The sequence below is a fragment of the Rutilus rutilus genome, assembly GCF_951802725.1.
Source record: "Rutilus rutilus genome assembly, chromosome: 3".
Taxonomy (NCBI): Eukaryota; Metazoa; Chordata; class Actinopteri; order Cypriniformes; family Leuciscidae; genus Rutilus; species Rutilus rutilus.
This window is the reverse complement of record NC_140211.1, coordinates 8,086,210-8,104,719: the sequence shown is the minus strand read 5'-3', so window position 1 is coordinate 8,104,719 and position 18,510 is coordinate 8,086,210. Positions and strand designations below refer to the sequence as shown.

At 36.1% G+C, this 18,510-nt stretch overlaps 1 protein-coding gene across 1 annotated transcript; it reads left to right on the top strand.

Annotated features, from left to right (window-relative positions):
• Positions 1-289: 289 nt before the first annotated feature.
• f13a1b (coagulation factor XIII, A1 polypeptide b) lies at positions 290-18,178 on the top strand. The gene is made up of 15 exons (XM_084403678.1): positions 290-440; positions 3,740-3,960; positions 5,464-5,652; positions 8,909-9,157; positions 9,313-9,431; positions 10,272-10,379; positions 12,674-12,851; positions 13,434-13,572; positions 14,297-14,400; positions 14,601-14,689; positions 15,476-15,629; positions 15,705-15,980; positions 16,689-16,849; positions 17,334-17,470; positions 17,825-18,178. The coding sequence occupies exons 2-15, from the start codon at positions 3,744-3,746 to the stop codon at positions 17,964-17,966; spliced, it is 2,262 nt and encodes a 753-aa protein (XP_084259804.1). The 5' UTR covers positions 290-440; positions 3,740-3,743; the 3' UTR covers positions 17,967-18,178.
• Positions 18,179-18,510: the final 332 nt, after the last annotated feature.

The window sequence follows — 18,510 nt, the reverse complement described above, 5'->3', positions numbered from 1 at the left end:
TTTGTAAGTTTTGCAAAAAAATGACGCTGAATATTTTAGGTGTCTCTGCGTGTTTTGAGTCGGTGCCTAAAGAGAAGGATGTGACACATTCTACACTTGTCTTTATTTCGCCTCATGGTCACTACAAGCCTCACACACACTCACACACGCAGTGGTTTGCACTTCCACTCTAATCTCACACATACACTACACACCCACTGCTTTATAATGTCATGCTAATCTGCATACATAGACACGCCCACCATGAGGTTTCACAGACACACGCGCGCGCGCACACACACACACACACACACACACACACACACACACACACACACACACACACACTGTTATTCCAGCCCCATATAAAAGTGAAGGCAGAAGTTGTCCTGGTGTGATCCCGGACTCCAGCTTCCAGTGTCTGCAGACCAGTGCCGCCTTTCTGCCTAAACATAAACCAGGTTAGTTTACTTTTACATATTTAATAGTAAATAGTTCACTCTGGAAGATGGAAATTGCCAACTACTGTTCAAAAGTTTGAGTACTTAAGGCTGCATTTATTTGATCAGAAATAAAAACAGTAATAGTGTGAAATATTTTTTTACGATTTAAAATAACTGTTTTCTATGTGAATAGCTTTTAAAATGTAATTTATTCCTGTGATCAAAGCTGAATTTTCAGCATCATTACTCCAGTCTTCAGTGTCACATGATCCTTCACAAATCATTATAATATACTGATTTGCTGCTCAAGAAACATTTATTATTTATTATTATTATCAATGTTGAAAACAGTTGTGCTGCTTCATATTTGTGTGGATGAATTTTTTTTCAGGATTCTTTGATGCATAGAAAGTTTAACTGCGATGCATTTGAAATAGAAATCTTTTATAAAATTATAAAGGTATTCATTGTCACTTTTGATCAATTTAATGCATCCTTGCTGTATAAAAGTATTATTATCTTATTTTAAAAAATGACACTGAGCCCAAAGCTTTGGAAAGGTACTAGTGTATATCTGCAATTATCCAAATACCTTTAACTAACTTTTTTGTGTAGAACATATGTGTGTGTGTGTGTTCACAAAAATTGATTGAGGGTAAAAATGGATAATTGCAAAGGACAAGTTATTGTCTTTAAAAATATGTTAGTGTTTGAATTTTAAAGTTATTTTAAGTGATTGATGTATTTATATTCTGGATTTTAGATACGTTTGTGTTTGCAAATGCATTTTATGTGTGTGTTTGTGAAAGTAAGTCTGAGTGTTTGCATGCAGGGGCAATTTTCTGTGTAGTTTGCAAAATGTACCTATTTTAATATGTCCCACCATCTGTTTTATATCTACGTGATACCCGCAGAAAAAAGAAAAAAAACCTTTACAAACTTTTTTTTTTTTTTTTTTTTAATTAGCATCAGCTTTTCTGTCTAGTTTTACCTCGCCAAGATACTTGTGGAAAAGTGTGTTCTGCCGTGTCTTTAAGTGGTTCAGAACTGAACAGAGACTTCACTGTGTCCGAGGTGTTACTCACGGCTCCGGTGGGGTTCACGGGCCAAACATCTCCTCAAACTTCACACCTCATTCAAGCAGACGCCCAGTTTATGTAACCATCACACAGGTGTTGGTGTGTCTGTGGTGGCATATTTTGCCAGTGTAAAAGCAGCCATTGTGCAGCCTATCATAAAAATAAGTTTTCCACATTTAAATGCTGCTGGGAAACACAGGAATAGGCAATTGGATGGGAAAACGTCGCCTGCATTAACAGCACCAAAGAGGGAATCACAAGGTTTTGTGTAAAAACACACACTGTACTTATTCCCATATTGTGTTCATAAAGTCACCATGAAATCAAAATGTACAATTCTTATTTTTTGTTTAATATTGCAGTATTTATTCTAAATGATTTATCTGTGCACATCATACATTTTTTTTTTTTTTTTGTAATTCATTTGCCTTCATAATCTTTAAGCAAAATAACTTCCCCTCCCTCTTGCAGCGACACCTCTTCTCTTCTCTTCTCTTCTCTTCTCTTCTCTTCTCTTCTCTTCTCTTCTCTTCTCTTCTCTTCTCTTCTCTTCTCTTCTCTTCTCTTCTCTTCTCTTCTCTTCTCTTCTCTTCTCTGATGTGTTTACTGACACGAGGGCGGGGCAACCTGTCAATCACATGAGATCAACCAATAGCAAACTACAACTAATCAATCAAGCCCCGCCCTACATTTATTCTTATTCGAGAATCAGTTTCACCAGGTTTCACTCAGATATACGTCACAATTGTGCAGAAACGACTATCACAACTTCTGTTTCATGACGACTATAATGTACAGAAAAAAAAAAATCTGGTTTAGAAATAATATTGATTTATTGATTTATTTTAAACAGTTGTAAGCAAGTCATTTTGTTATTTCCACAAATTTCTTTAAGTTTCTAGATTTCAAAATAAAAGACAAAACACTAATTTAGTCAAGCAGATACTTTTTCAGTCACACTTTCAAAATTAAGGTCTCATTTATTAATAGTTAATTCATTAGCTAACATGAACTAACAATGCATGAGCGATATATTTTGAAAGCATTTATTAATATTTGTTAACCTTAATTAGTAAATCTAATTGTTCATGTTAGTTCACAGTGCATTAACTAACGTTAACAAATACAACTTTGGATTTTTCAAATGTATTAGTAAATGTAAAAATTACCATTGACTAAGATTAATAAATGCTGTAGAAGTATTGTTCATTGTTAGTTTACGTTAACTGTTACAGTTAACTAATGTTTACAACAAAACCTTAATGTTTAAAACCTTAAAGGTATAGTGGAGGATCTTTCCGAATTTTAGATAAGACCCGCCCTCTCCACTTTTTGAATAAGTTTGATTGATTCACCAGAATGATTGACAATTAGGAGGACCAATAGTATAGGTGATCCACCCGGAAGTAAAAAATCCTCCGCTATACCTTTAAGTGTTGCCGCTTTTTCAAAGAATGATTGAAAGAAAAGCCAAACTGCATCTTCCTCATTAATCTATAGCTTACGTTCCTACATTGGACTTTTCATATGCTGCCATAAACGCTCTCGAACAGGAATAAATGTAGGGCAGGATTAAATGTTGATTTTATCCATGGGGAATTGATTGGATGGGTGTGGTTTGCTATTGGTGGATCTCATATGATTGACAGGTTGCCCCGCCCTCTTCATCAGAGAAGAAAAGAGATGTCACTGCAAGAGATTAGATACAACATTATGAGGCACGAATTTAAAAAACAATGTGCACGGATAAATAATGTATAATAAACACTGCAATATTCCTTAAATCTAGAATTGCCTATTTTGATTTCATGGTCATTTTAAAGTGCTAGAATATGTAAATCTTGTCACTGTTAACTAATGTTTACAACGAAACCTTAATGTTTAAAACCTTAAACCTTAAGTGTTACCACTTTTTCAAAGAATGGCAGAAAGAAAGAAAAGCCAAACTGCATCTTCCTCATTAGTCTAGCTTACGTTTCTACATTGGACTTTTCATGTGCTGCTATAAATCAAAGGGAGAAAAGCCAAATCCTGCAATAAAACTGTGCAGCAGCACATGCTTTGAGTTTGTGTTTGTGTGCATGCAGTGCTTCATCCTCAATGCAAAACAGATGCCATGAATGACACCCTTCCTGCAACATTTTATAAAAGTGCATGATGTGTAAACAAAAGAAGAGGCTCTTTTATTGTTTTATCATTGAAGTCTGTATGACCTATTTACATTGTTTCTGAGTTCAGTTTAATGGCCACCCCTCCAGTACCCGCCATGGCTGATCAAGAGGCCCGAGAGAACCCGCCGCCCGCCACCACGCCCGCCGCCACACCCGCCGTACGCCCCAAACGCGTGTCCCACCGCGGGCGCAGTGCAGGAGCCAAAGCCAGCTCTAATCAACAGGAGGGGAAAGTGGAGGAGTTTGAGCCCTTCATGTTAATGCCCAGAGGACCACCTCCACTCAATGGTGAGAACGAGAACATTTGTACTTTTTATCGGCTTCTCGAACAGGAATAAATGTAGGGCGGGATTAAATGTTGATTTTATCCATGGGGAATTGATTGGATGGGTGTGGTTTGCTATTGGCGGATCTCATATGATTGACAGGTTGCCCCGCCCTCTTCATCAGAGAAGAAAAGAGATGTCACTGCAAGAGATTAGATACAACATTATGAGGCACGAATTTTAAAAACAATGTGCATGGATAAATAATGTATAATAAACACTGCAATATTCCTTAAAAAATCTAGAATTGCCCATTTTGATTTCATGGTAATTTTAAAGTGCTAGAATATGTAAATCTTGTCACTGTAAGAAATTATATGTAGAGTAAATTTTAGTAGTATCCCTTTTATTTGGTGTGCCTTTTAATAAATCACATATTAAGAATCTTTTACGATTATTGCAATACATATTAATATCATCAATATTAATATTCTTGACATTTTTGTCTGTGTAAAATGTATCTCTATTTTTGTCCCAAATCAGAATTGAGTTAATAAAAACTTAATAAAATGGAGACAAATACTGTAATAGAAACTTAAAAAAGCAATGTCTCTCACTTAAATATGATGTCATTATTATCAGTGTTGTTATTGTTAACATAAAGCTGATGAAAAATAAATATTAGATGAAAAACTGTAGAGAAATTTGAAATTAGGAATTGAGAAAAATAAGTACTAAACTAAAACTGATATAAAAATAATTTAATTATAAAATATTTACAAATAAATGAGTAAAATACGTACATAACAAAATTGTTAAAATGTAAACTATAATTTAAAATATTAATAGATTAATACAAATATTAATAAACACTACAATAGTATATAAATAATACTAAAATAACACTCACCATTATTTTTCCAGTGAAAAATATCCCAGCATCACATAAATTTAGCATTTCCTATGAAAACGAATAAAGCATTTAAAATTGTGAAAGCATGATAAAATATTGTCAGTTAAAGCAAATGTTTTATGCATAACCAATTAAAATATAATGGTGATGAATAGAGACATGAAAATTGGCTGATACGAACAAATATTTTAAATGAAAAAGTTTTTGTTTTAAAGGTTCTTTTGCATTACATGCACAAAAAGGTCAAATTCACAAACTTTTATTATCAGTAATAATTCATGCAGACACACTTGGTACAGTTGCTTGGTCTTATCTAGTCAAAAGCCCTCAACTGAAAAGCTGAAACAAATATCCTGATCACTAAGACCGTTTCCTGCATGTTTGCCATTTCCACCAGATAACAGTGAGCTCTTGTCCCTCACATTTATTGCAGGAAGCACACCACTTTTATCTTGTAACATTTTGAGCTTTCAGTCATCCTCTTCCCTTCAAACCCCCAGAGATAGAGAATGAAAGACATCCTCTGTGAGAGTCATGCCTCTGTTTTTGTAGATTATTTATTGTAAAAAAGGGTTGTAAAAACGTGTTGACAGTCCAGTTTCTGTCCCCCAGAGTATCTTGATGTCTGGGACGTGGATGTGCTGAAACGACCTCAAGAGCTCAATAAACAAGAGCACCACACACACCTGTACTCCAGCGACTTCCTCATCGTGCGTCGGGCTCAAGAGTTCCAGATCAAGATCACATTCAATCGGCCCTACAAACCGGCCGAAGACAAGTTTGCGCTTGAGTTTGTCATAGGTGAGTCTTCAGAGAATTCAGCTCAACATGTTCACAACAGTGGATGGTGAATGGTGGCTTTTTAAATGGAGGCACACAAAATAAAAAAATTTAACTGCTTTAAAATGTCTTTTTGGTCACTTATAGACAGACAATGTATAGAAAACCACACATAAATCAAGACAATATAAATATAAGTTCACTCACCTAGTCCTAGCCTATCACTTGAAGCAAAAATCCTTCCTTCTGTCCTTTTAAATGTCCGTGTAAAAGAGCGCGTTGTGTCGTTTAGTGAAGCCTATTTCCAACTTAGACATGGGGTCTTCCTTCATTTTTAAATTGTAGCTGTTGTATGAATGGTCAACCCGATCTCACTACCAATTCGTACAAATTTTACGAGGTGGCTTATTCGTACGAATTCATACGACCTCACTCGTACGAATTTGTACGATTTTTGCTAAATCGTACATATTTTACGAGTTGCCCAATTCCTATTATGAATGACCTACCCCTGACCCCACCCCTAAACCTAACCGCCACTGGGGTTTAGACAAATCGTACGAATTTGTACGAGTGAGGTCGTACGAATTCATACGAATCAGCCACATTTTACTCGCTCGATTAATTCGTACGATTTGGTCGCGAGATAGCGTTGGAATGGTAGTTTAGTAAATTTGTTTGCGATCAAATATTCAAAATCTCTACTCTCCATAGTTACATCAGCGGTAGCAGTACAAACTAAATTCATGTAATTTACGTCTCGTCGATGATTGGTTGATATAGCCTACCAAGGGAGGCTATCCTCTGCCATGCCATGTTACTTTTCTTAACACTCCTAATCGCGTTTCGCAGATTCTGCACATTCGGGGAAGAGGCTTGCGGTGGTTACACTTACAGAGGTGAAATTACTAACAATAAATACACATTCTGAGACATGAAATTAATATCTGAGAATTGTATTACCATTAAATCGTCCTTCTCCCATTTTTACTTCAAAGTTTTGGGTAGGCTTGGCCTCACTTACCTCCCCTGATGAGCCGCCACTGGTTCACAAGTCTTTTTTTCCCCAGTGGTGGACAATAATGAAGTAGTTTTACTTAGTTGCTGATATTTCAAGTATCTCTACTTTAAGTATTTTTCTTATGGGAAACTTTTACTTCAGTACATTCCAAAGCATAACATGATACTTTTTAGTCCATTTCATAAAAACATGTCGTTCCTCGCTATTTCGAACTGAAGAAATTTCCACATGATACCCAAGAACATGAACATGATTCTTTCCAATGAACCTGTTGAATTGGTTCACGAATCGCACCGAATGATTCATTTACAAATCGAACTGATCCGATTGCAACTCACTGATTCAGTGATTAGGTAAAAATTTACCAGGATGTTGTCGTAGCGCAAAAAGTAAGTTACTATTCCCAAATTTTAGTATTGATTATTGTAGGTTATTGTACTTAAGTCGCGACTGTCAGTTATTTGTGAACTAGATCTGTTGTAAAAGTTTATAAGAAGTATAATAATTTAAACATTTAAAAGTTTGCTTTTTTTTTGCAGATCAATACATATTAAATGTTTGCACTTTAATACTGCTGATAATGACTAGTACTGGCTAGAATAAACAATAAATATGGGTCATAGATCAGCTCTTTTAATACTTAAATACGTATTTAAATAGTCAAAATTCCATTGTTTATTAGTCTAAATTGAGTATTGTGTAAATGAGCGCCACTATATCTCAAATTGGTAATCTGGAAGTCTTTCCATTTTTTTATTAAAGCATTCTTCACTCTTAAAAAAGGTTCTTTATTGGCATTTAACATTCATAGAATCTTTCCATTCCGCAAAAGCTTCTTAAAGTGGAAAAAGGTTTTAGAATTTTTAGAATGTTCTTCACACTAAGAACAAATGTATTCTTTTAAGAACTGTTCACTGAAAGGTTCTTTAGTGAACCAAAAAAGGTTCTTCTATGGCATCGCTGTGAAGCCCTTCTTTTGGAACCTTTATTTTTAAGAGCGTACATGTTTTTTGAAGCTTCCTTCTGCTTAAATGATCAGTTTCCCTCTTTTGCAATACCTCAGAATTATTTAAAGAGGCATATTGTCCAGCACAGCAATAAATGTAATTCACTATGCATTTTCTGAATGTGTTTGACAGTGAAATTTCACAAGAGATGCCATTGTTCTGCAACTTCTGAGCACCATCAACACTTTCCCTTCTCGTTGGCACACTTCCCTTCAGGGACAAAACCTTGTGTACTTCTCTTTTTTTCCCTTGATAATATTTACACATCCAGATATTTGCACATTGCCACTGATATTTAAGGAAACTGAGCACACGAGCTGAAGGAAGTCAGCTTGATGGCTAGTTGAGCAAGGTTCTCTTTACTGGAAAATGATTTGAACAAACAGACCAGGCAAACCTTTTTGAGAAAACATAGTTGCTCAGAACAGACTTTGCCATACGCAACCATGCAAAAGTTTGGGGTCAATAAGATTTCTGCTTTTATTCAGGAAGGATGCATTAAAAGTGACAGTAAAGACATTTGTCTCAAATAAATGCTGCACTTTTGAACTTTCTGTTCATCAAATTATACTGAATGCATCACAGTTTTCACAAAATATTAAGCTGTTTTCAACATTGATAATAATAAAACATTTTTTCTTGAACAGCAAATCAACATATTAGAATGATTTCTGAATCATGTGACTGTGCATCACAGGAACAAATTAAATGTTAAAATATATTTAAATAAAACGGTTATTTTAAATTGTAATAATATTTTACAATATTACTGTTTTTTTTTTATCAAATAAATGCAGCCTTGGTGAACATCTTTCAAAAACTTTTTTTCCCCCGGAAAAATCTTAAAGTAACACTTTACAGGTTTATTAGTTAACATTAGTTCATGTATTAACTAACAATAGGCAAAACATTTATTACAGTATTTATTCATCTTTTTTAATCTTAGTTAATAAAAATCCAGCTGTTCATTGTTTGTTCATGTTAGTTCACAGTGCATTAACTAATGTAAACTAATACAACCTTTGATTTTTATCAATGTATTAGTAAATGTTGAAATTAATTAAAACTAAGATTAATTAATGATGTAAAAGTGTTGTTCATGCTTAGTTTATGTTAACTAAGGTAGTTAACTAATGTTAACTAACGAACCTTATTGTAAAGTGTTACCAATCTTACAGTAGTGTATATTTGTGCATAATGATGAAGCCTGTAATGCTAATATTTCGCTGTGATTGTCGTTGTGCACTAGGGCCGAGTCCTCAGTACAGTAAGGGCACCTACATTCCCGTCTTCCCCACTGCGGATCGACAGAGTCTCTGGAGGGGTCGGGTCGTAGAGACCAGCGACAAAGTTGTCACGATGGGCATCACACCCTCACCAGAGTGCATTGTGGGAAAGTACTTGATATACATCGGTGTGGTGACGCCCTACGGCATCCGCAGGACCAGGAGGGACCCGAGCACCGACGTCTACATCCTTTTTAACCCGTGGTCATCAGGTTTTACATTTCTTTCTTTCTGGGAGAAGAACCCATATTATATAGGCTAGGCTCTGTTTTTGAAACATATGGACGCCAGTGCACATTGAAATTGTGTGCATGTGTTAAGGAAAAGGAGATGATGTGATGCATGATAACTGATGTTTCTTTGAAAGCTGATCCCGTGTTCTTGGACGATGAGGAGGAGCGGGAAGAGTGTGTTATGAACGAGCTGGGGATCATCTATCATGGAGCATATGACGATGTGTCCGAACGGGCCTGGAACTACGGACAGGTTCGCTTCGGCTTCCTTGTGTTCTTTAAATGTTCAGATGAATGTGTTTAATTGCACTTTTTTTCTCTAATGTTCAGGAATAACTGAGTGCCTGCATTCATTTGTCCTACACAGTTTATAAAAGATACTTGGGACACATTTAATCTCTGTGAAAAATCGCTATAACATTTATTTATTATTAGGCATGCACTTTTATTATAAAATATGCACAATTTTGATTAAACCAATAATTAGTTTAATGTTATGAACGATAATTGATTAATGACCAATATTCAAATTCTGGAAACACTCACAATAAGGTTTTATTTTTAACTAAGAATGAACAATACTTCTACCGCATTTATTAATCTCAGTTAAGGTTAATCTTAGCATTTACTAATACATAATACATACAGAAGATCAAAAGTTGCATCTGTTAACATTAGTTAACATTCACAACAGTTTAAATAGTACAGTTATATTGCTCATTGTTAATGTTAGTTAATGCATTAACTAATGGTAACAAATTAGACCTTACTGTAAACTGTTACCAAAATTCTATACTATAAAGTAAAAATGTATTTTAAAAAACTATTTTATATTCAACAAGTGATTTTATGCACAACTTTATAAGTACAACTTTATAATGTACAGTGTGATGGATATTTATTTTAAAACTGGCAAAAAATGACATTTAATAGCATTATTAAATATTAGTATTTTTTATTATTTTAAGTGAGTGTTGATATGTGATGACAAAGGGATATTGTGCATCCTTAATTATAACTAAAAGGCCGTAAGAATATTTTCTTGTTTATGAATAGAAATATTGCAATTTTCTGTATTTTGTTTGTTTTTTAGTTTGAGTTTGGTGTCCTGGATGCCTGTCTGTTCATTCTGGATAAAGCAGACATGCCGCTGTCCAACCGTGGTGACGTCATTAAAGTGACCCGCGTCGCCTCGGCCATGGTGAGAAACTGACACACTTTAACCAGAGAAACTACAGCTACAGTTTCCAAAACGCTGAATGATCTCCTTCACTTACTGTTTACCATCTTATGAGGAACTGAGCTTCACTGTGCCAGACTTGGACTATAATGTAAATGTTCACAGCTAACGGTAAAGCATCGAACTGTCATATTTTGACAGATAAATAACTTTTAAAGGAGAACTCCGGTCAATCTTAACATTGAGCAAATTTTTTTGTCAATTTGGAATGCTGTCAGTACAGAGAACAACGACAAAAATCGGTGTTGCCTACACCGTGTTATCCTCTTTTTAAAATTTGCACCCTTTTGACTTAAATGGGGCAAGTTTTAAACCTGCTTTTAGCCTCTTAACATCCCAGCCATGTGAGTGATTCCTTCAGAGTGAACACGGGTGAATCTGACTGCAGTAGATGTGAAAGATATGAATAAAAGTGATGTTAATTCAGCCAGTGCACATACCTGTATTTACTTCCTGTTTTTGGTCGAATCCACAGTAATCGATTGTCGAGTTCTCCACTGTTGCTTTAGTTACCTATGATCACGCGCGTGAACTCGCGATGAATTAACATAACTTTTATTCATATCTTTCACATCTACTGCAGTCAGATTCACCCGTGTTCACTCTGAAGGAATCACTCACATGGCTGGGCACTTGTAATGACACATCAAGGATGTTAAGAGGCTAAAAGCAGGTTTAAAACTTTCCCCATTTAAGTCAACAGGGTGCACATTTTAAAAAGTTCTCTGTACTGACAGCACTCCAAATTTACAAAAAAATGATTCTCCTTTAAATAATACTTTTATTCATATAAACACAGTCGGTTATGTCTGTGAACGTATACAGCAGGGAAAGAAACCGCATGTGTAGCTACATTAGATCTGTGTATTAAAGGGAAAGCAGCGTGAAATGCAGTATCTACTGCTGTGAATATGAATCAAACAACAACAGAAAAACAGAAAATCACTCACTGCTCTTTATTGAATAACTAGCCCTGGTGAAAAAAAAACAAAAAATATAAGTAAACTTCAAGCCAGACTAATTCAGTATACTTCAAGTGTGTCAATGATTAGTTAACTTGAAGTGTGCTATTTTGGAACAACTAATTTTGTACTAAGTATATTTTATTTGTAATTAAATTGTAGTAAAGCATAACTTTAAGTGTATTTTGTGTACTTTTGTGCTAAATTGGAACAACTTCAAGTATACTTAATATACTTTTAGTATATGCCTGTGTAGGGACTAATTGCATGCTTGATTAGTGATATTAATGTGTACTTTATTTGTGTTACAAGTACATTACAAATTCATTACGAGTGTCTTCGAAACACACAAGCAATATAGCATAAGTGTATTATATTTCAGTAAAACGTATATGCTCAATAATACCTTTGGCTTATTCCAAATACTGCAAATTGCACACTTTGTCTTCAACAAATGCACATTAATAAACAAATATAACTTAGCTGTACTTGTTCAATATACTATTGGCTACAATAATGCATTTTGAAAGTATACTTTCAATGCATTGTTACAGTGATAATTTCTAGCACACAGTTAAAAAATATACTTAAAATATATTTAAGTAAAGTGCAAATAAATACACTTTTAAAAAACAAACAGAATTTTCACTTTATATTTTTTCTAAAATATATTTTCAGAAAATATACTGAAGTACAATTATTTTAAAGTGTGTTAAAAGTTGTTTTGTGAAAACAGGTAAAAGCATGATGCTAATATACTTTTAATATATTTAAACATAGTATATTTGCAATGTACTATTGAAAAAGGGAATATATTTCAAATACAATAATGTATACTTTTTTTCACTAGGGAGTAGCTTTAAAAGGAATACATTTCTTACTTGAACGCTGCTGTTAAATGCCCTGGTCGAGGAGATAAACATGCTGGACTGTGTACAGCTCACTGAGGGCGGGGTCTATGCTAATAGGGCGGAGTCCGTCAGAAGTTGTGGGCGGGGCCTAGGCATTTCTTACATCACATGGCTAGAATCTGCAAACGGCTTGTTCTGAGACACTGCTTATGATTTAGGGGGAATAAAAAGAGGAGTGTGTGGATTTTTATTATTATAGGGTGGTTGTGTACACACATTTATGTTCAAACACCATGTAAAAGTGAATTTTGCATTACAGGTCACACAGAATTTTAAAATTTCCACATGATGATTTATAATGTGTGCTATTGGCGAAACAACATATCGTTTTCAACTTTCATGAAGTTATTGTTGAGCTCACTTCTTCCCTGGCTCAAAACAGCTGAACTCCCGTGATGACGACGGCGTGTTGGTGGGAAACTGGAGTGGAGATTACATGGACGGCGTCCCGCCGACGTCCTGGACCGGCAGCGTGGATATCCTCCTGGACTACGCCAGCACCAAAGGAACGCCGGTCTGCTACAGCCAGTGCTGGGTCTACGCTGCCGTCTTCAACTCCTGTGAGAGCTCACTTCAACAGGACAAGACATTCATTTATAGGTCACATGATCTCCGGTCTATATTTAAGGGGTAATGTATATCCAGCTGGTTGTTATTGCTGAAACCCTGACAGGGTGATCAGGTCTTGTATCACCCTGAAGGGGAAACAACCGGCTGGATGTATTAGCTTATTACATTACATTGTATTAGCTTGTATTGGATGTAAGCTTATTACACGCCACATAAGTAAATAATTCGACACGAAATATTGAAAATCGTGAGTTTAGCTCATTCAACACAAAGCTTCCACAACTGATAAGAGTTCCTAGCAAGCAGCTTTGAGTCTAGACCAACAAACAAGTTCATATCAGTGTATAGTCATATCACTTATTACACAGCTTTTCACCATATTAACAATAACAGAGGGGTCATGAAATAGGGATTTGTTTTAAAATCCTACCTGTTAATTATCTTAAAATCCATTACAGTGCACAAAACAATCGTTATAAACCGTTGCTTTTGACAAATAACTGACCAATCAGAACCGAGCATTTCCGAGGGCTGTGCAATGAGATTAATTATCATCTCCTTCCTCCCCACAGTCTTGCGTAGTCTCGGGATCCCCAGCAGGGTCGTGACAAACTTCTTCTCCGCCCACGACAATGACGGAAACTTGAAGATGGACATCATTCTGGACGAAAACGGAAAACTGGACCGGAATCGCACCAAGGATTCCATCTGGTTTGTGCTCTTTTACAGCCTGCAATTTAGCAGTACAATTTTTGCTAACACTTTACTTAAAGCCTATATAGATAATGCATTATAAAAGTATTTTAATGCACCTTATAATGCATTGTAGGGTCTCATGAATAATCGTAACCACAGTTATAATACATTATAATACTTATTTAATCATTGAGAAAGAATAATGCATTATAAAACATGACAAATAACCCATTTTAGAATCTGCAAATTTTATAATGCATTTTAACTTTGGTTACAATTATTTAGGAAAATATATAATGCTTTATAAGGTACATTATGAATACCTTTACAATGCATTATACATTAAGTAGATTACTAAATATGAGTTAAAATTGTATAATGAATTAAAAATACATACAACATGTCATGGTAACACATTTGGAATTTCAATTTCACAAAAAAAATCGTTGTTTTGGATCAAATGTTTTATATATGGCACACATGTATTAACACAATTGCATAATATTGATATTGTAATAATAGTTACGCCCTGGATCATGATGTAATGCTGCAATTGACGCAGTTCATTCATTTTATTTCACTTTAATTTGTACAAGGCTTTTTTGTCCACTTATCTTGAACTTGAGGAGGATTTTTTGTTCATTTTGGCAGTGTTTTTACCCCAAGGCCTTGTCAATCTCTCACCCTGTTGCTGAATGCGGCTTATGCAGTAAATGACTTGCTTTATCTTCATCTGCAGGAATTATCATTGCTGGAACGAGTGCTACATGGCGAGACCCGATCTGCCCTCTGGCTTTGGAGGATGGCAGGTTGTGGACGCTACGCCACAGGAGACAAGTGATGGTAGGACATTCACACAAACACACACACACACACACACACACACACACACACACACACACACACACACACACACACACACACACACACACACACACACACACACACACACACACACACACACACACACACACACACACACACACACACACACAGCATCTGTTTGTTGTTCTGTGATGTCATTGAGGCTGTTCTTCTGTCAGGTATGTTCAGGTGCGGTCCTGCATCAGTAGCTGCCATTAAACACGGCCAGATCTGCTACCCGTTTGATGCCCCTTTTGTCTTCGCTGAGGTAATGCAAGCCATGTGACAGGCCCCGTTTACTCCTGGCATTTAGATGCGTTTTGGTCGATTGGATCACAAGTAGACGAGGGAGACACATTCCCATTTACTCCTGGTGTTTTAATCCATCTCTTTTGTCCACTTTCAACCACTTCTGTCCTGATTTCTTCGAGGGGAGCGTCTATGGGCGGGAAATGTATGTGTTTTTTCAGATCTTTCAGTTTAATGGACGAAATAAGTTTGTGTAATTTACATATGAACACGTCCAGGAGACGACGGAAAAACACACGGAGAGCATCAGCTTTAGTTTCTGATCTGACAGACACAAGACCAGCCGAACGCTGTGAGTGTGTGTTAGAAATCAGGAATGGTGAGAGAACATTGTGCTTGGTACGTTTTTCATCTTCAAACCAAACTTGGGTCTTCAGCTGACAATCCGGTCGAATGCGTTTTCCACAACCTCTGGAAGTGTTTGAAAGTGGGCGAGCTCAAACCGTTTTAGACCCGTTTACACCTGAATTTAGCATCGTCCACTTGTGATCCGATCGACCAAAACGCATCTTAATACCAGGTCAAAGAGTCCTTTTTACTTTTAACCCTTAGGTATCTATCTATCTATCTATCTATCTATCTATCTATCTATCTATCTATCTATCTATCTATCTATCTATCTATCTATCTATCTATCTATCTATCTATCTATCTATCTATCTATCTATCTATCTATCTATCTATCTATCTATCTATCCATGTATCCATCTATCCATCCACCTAATCTATTTATCTCTCTCTGCAGGTGAACAGTGACGTGGTCTTTTATCGTAGACATAAAGATGGCACACTGGACGCGGTGAAGGTCAATACCTCTCACGTGGGCCGCATGGTTCTGACCAAAGCCGTGCTGCACGATGGGCGTCGAGACATCACCAATCAATACAAGTTTCCTGAAGGTGAGAGAAGTTGCTCTTGGATGTAAATGTCAGATAACCAGGATCGACTTCCATTTTAAACCTTTCTTTCCCCAGGGAGCCCAGAGGAGCGCCGTGTGCTGGAGAAAGCGGAGGAGTTCGGCTGTCAGAGGGAGAAATCCTCTCTTCCTAAGGGTGATGTGGATGTGGAGATCCTCAGTCAGGACGTTCGCGTAGGGGACGACTTTTACGTGACGCTGCAGTTTAACAACCGCAGCGACCAGCGGCGCAGTGCAGACGTGTACATCATCGGGACTGTGGTGTATTACACCGGAGTCCCGAGCGGAGAGGTTGTGTTTAACACACCCAGAGTGAAACTAGAGCCACTGCAGAGTGAGTGCACATAGGAGAGAGTAGGGCTGGGTACACGAGTTTCTCCATTCAATATTGATTCACAAGTTTGCAAAAGTTCTCGTTTTGATATATCGATTCATGTGAATATTTATCAGTTACAGTACATGTCAAGGAAAAAAAAAATCTCAACTAATGCTGTAAACTATACAGGGAATAATGTCAGTTGGTACATTAATATAATTTTAAAGGTCCTGATTTGTATACAAACTGTTACTGTTCTTGTTATAATAACGTTATTGTAATAATGACATGTTTCTACTCCAATTCGTTTTTTAACGTTTTCAACTTGTTTTCATGACAGATTTATATAAACACACATTCAATTTTGAAGAACAGGTTAAGTAAAAATATAATTAATAATGCATATATTTAGAAAAATCGATCTGTCTCGCTACATTGAAGAGTGCCAAAATGGTCAAATTCATAATAAAATTGACAGAATTTGAAAGCTAAGACTTTGTTTCACATCAAAAGAAACAGCACAAAGCTTATTGTAATTTATTGGTTGGTCGGCGCGATACAAATAAAATAAAAGATCATTTATCGGGATTAAAGAAACGATATCAGTGCATAGAAAGGAGATTTGATTAAAATCGAGAAATTTCTATTTTCAACCCAGCCCTAGGAGAGAGTGTAATATGATTGGATCTATACTCATGCTTTTAATGCTCCCCCTGCTGGCGATAGGTAAGGAGGAGAAAGTGTCTGTGCGTGGCGAGGACTACATGCACAAACTGGTGGAACAGGGAAACATCCACTTCATCGCTACAGGAAAGATTAAAGAGACGGGCCAGATCGTAACAGCGATGAAAGTCATCACAATGCACAACCCCAAACTCATAGTGAAGGTCAGGCATTGTACATTACTGTTACTGGACCTCTCATTTACATTAAAACCAGGGTTTCCCAAACTGCCGTTGATGAGGGAACTGAAAAAGCTCAAATAAAGTATAGATAATAAAAATAATTTAAAGATGATTAACCTTTTAATCAAACGTATTATTATACTTGTATATTATTATATACACATAAAACAATATAAAAACAATATAAATTTAAAGTTTAATGAGATCATAAGTTTAATCATATTAACTGTATTTGGTCTCTTATTAATTTCAATTAAATTTACTTTTTTTTTGGTCAGACAAACCCCTTTGACCTAAAATATTTACTTGAGGTACCCCTGAGATTTTAAGTTTATATATATATAAACATAAACCATTGTTTGAATGGACTGCAAGTTGCTTTTGATAATTGAATGTAAATGAATCTGCTGCCCTCTACTGGTAGACTAGAGACTAGTTCATGTCTCTCTTCTTTCTCTCTGTACAGGTGACCGGTTCCCCAAGAGTGAGCGAGGAAATGTATGTGTTGGTCGAGTTCACCAACCCGTTTAAGTTCAGTCTGGAGAATGTGGATCTGCGTATGGAGGGTCCTGGAATCATGGCCCTCAAACGCAAGCAGTACAGGTGAACACTGTCAGACCGACACCTTTACATCGAAATTGTACATATATTTTAAATGCAATGCATACAAGTAAAATAAAATACATATATGTTAAAATTTCCATATTTAGTGTTGGGAATAATGTGCGGTGCAAAAAACGGTTCCTTTTTGTAAGAGTGAAATGTGACATGAACATGTTTTATGTGAGACTCATATCTCTAAAGTCATGGGTTTGATTCCCAGGGAATGCATGAACTAATCAGTATACCTTGAATGCAATGCAAGTTGTTGTGGATAAACGCATCTGCTAAATGCATGAATGTAAGTCTGTACTGCATGTTTTGTGTCATTCTGAAGTGTGTGATTGTGTTTTTCAGTCTGATTTCTCCAGGCACCTCTATAACGTGGACGGAGACATTCAGTCCCCGCCGGGCCGGCTCTACTAAACTGATGGCGAGTCTAGACTGTGCTGCGCTCAGACAGGTGTACGGGGAGACTGAGCTCACCATACAACCATGAACGCCACAGAGGATGAAGCTGAGAAACACACATCTGTAGTCTTTGACCAAATAGAAATACCATATAAACTCCAGCACAGCATGCACTCTATAAACATACTGAAGCATGTTACCAGTGCATTATATTATGTTTAGTCAAAAATACAGTTATTACAATGAATTTGTTCTTATATCCATAGGTTTAAAATAAAATAAATCAACAAATCAACAAAATCAACTTTTTTCTTGAAAAGGGAAATAAGCACAGAAAACAAAAAGTTGAGTGAAAGTCACTCCACAACACTTTTTTTTATTGAATTAAGATGAATTAATCTCTTTATAGAATTCACTCATTAGGTATGAATATTAACTGATGTATAAAACAGGAAAGATCCATCATTCAAATACAAATGCAGTGCCCATTGTAGCGTCATTGTAGCATTGTGTTTCTTATTTTTTGGGGGAAAATGACCTATCGTTTCGCTAGATAAGACCCCATTCCTCAGCTGGGATCGTGCAGAGCCCTTTGAAGCACTTCAGAGCCCTTTGAAACTGCATTGATTTGA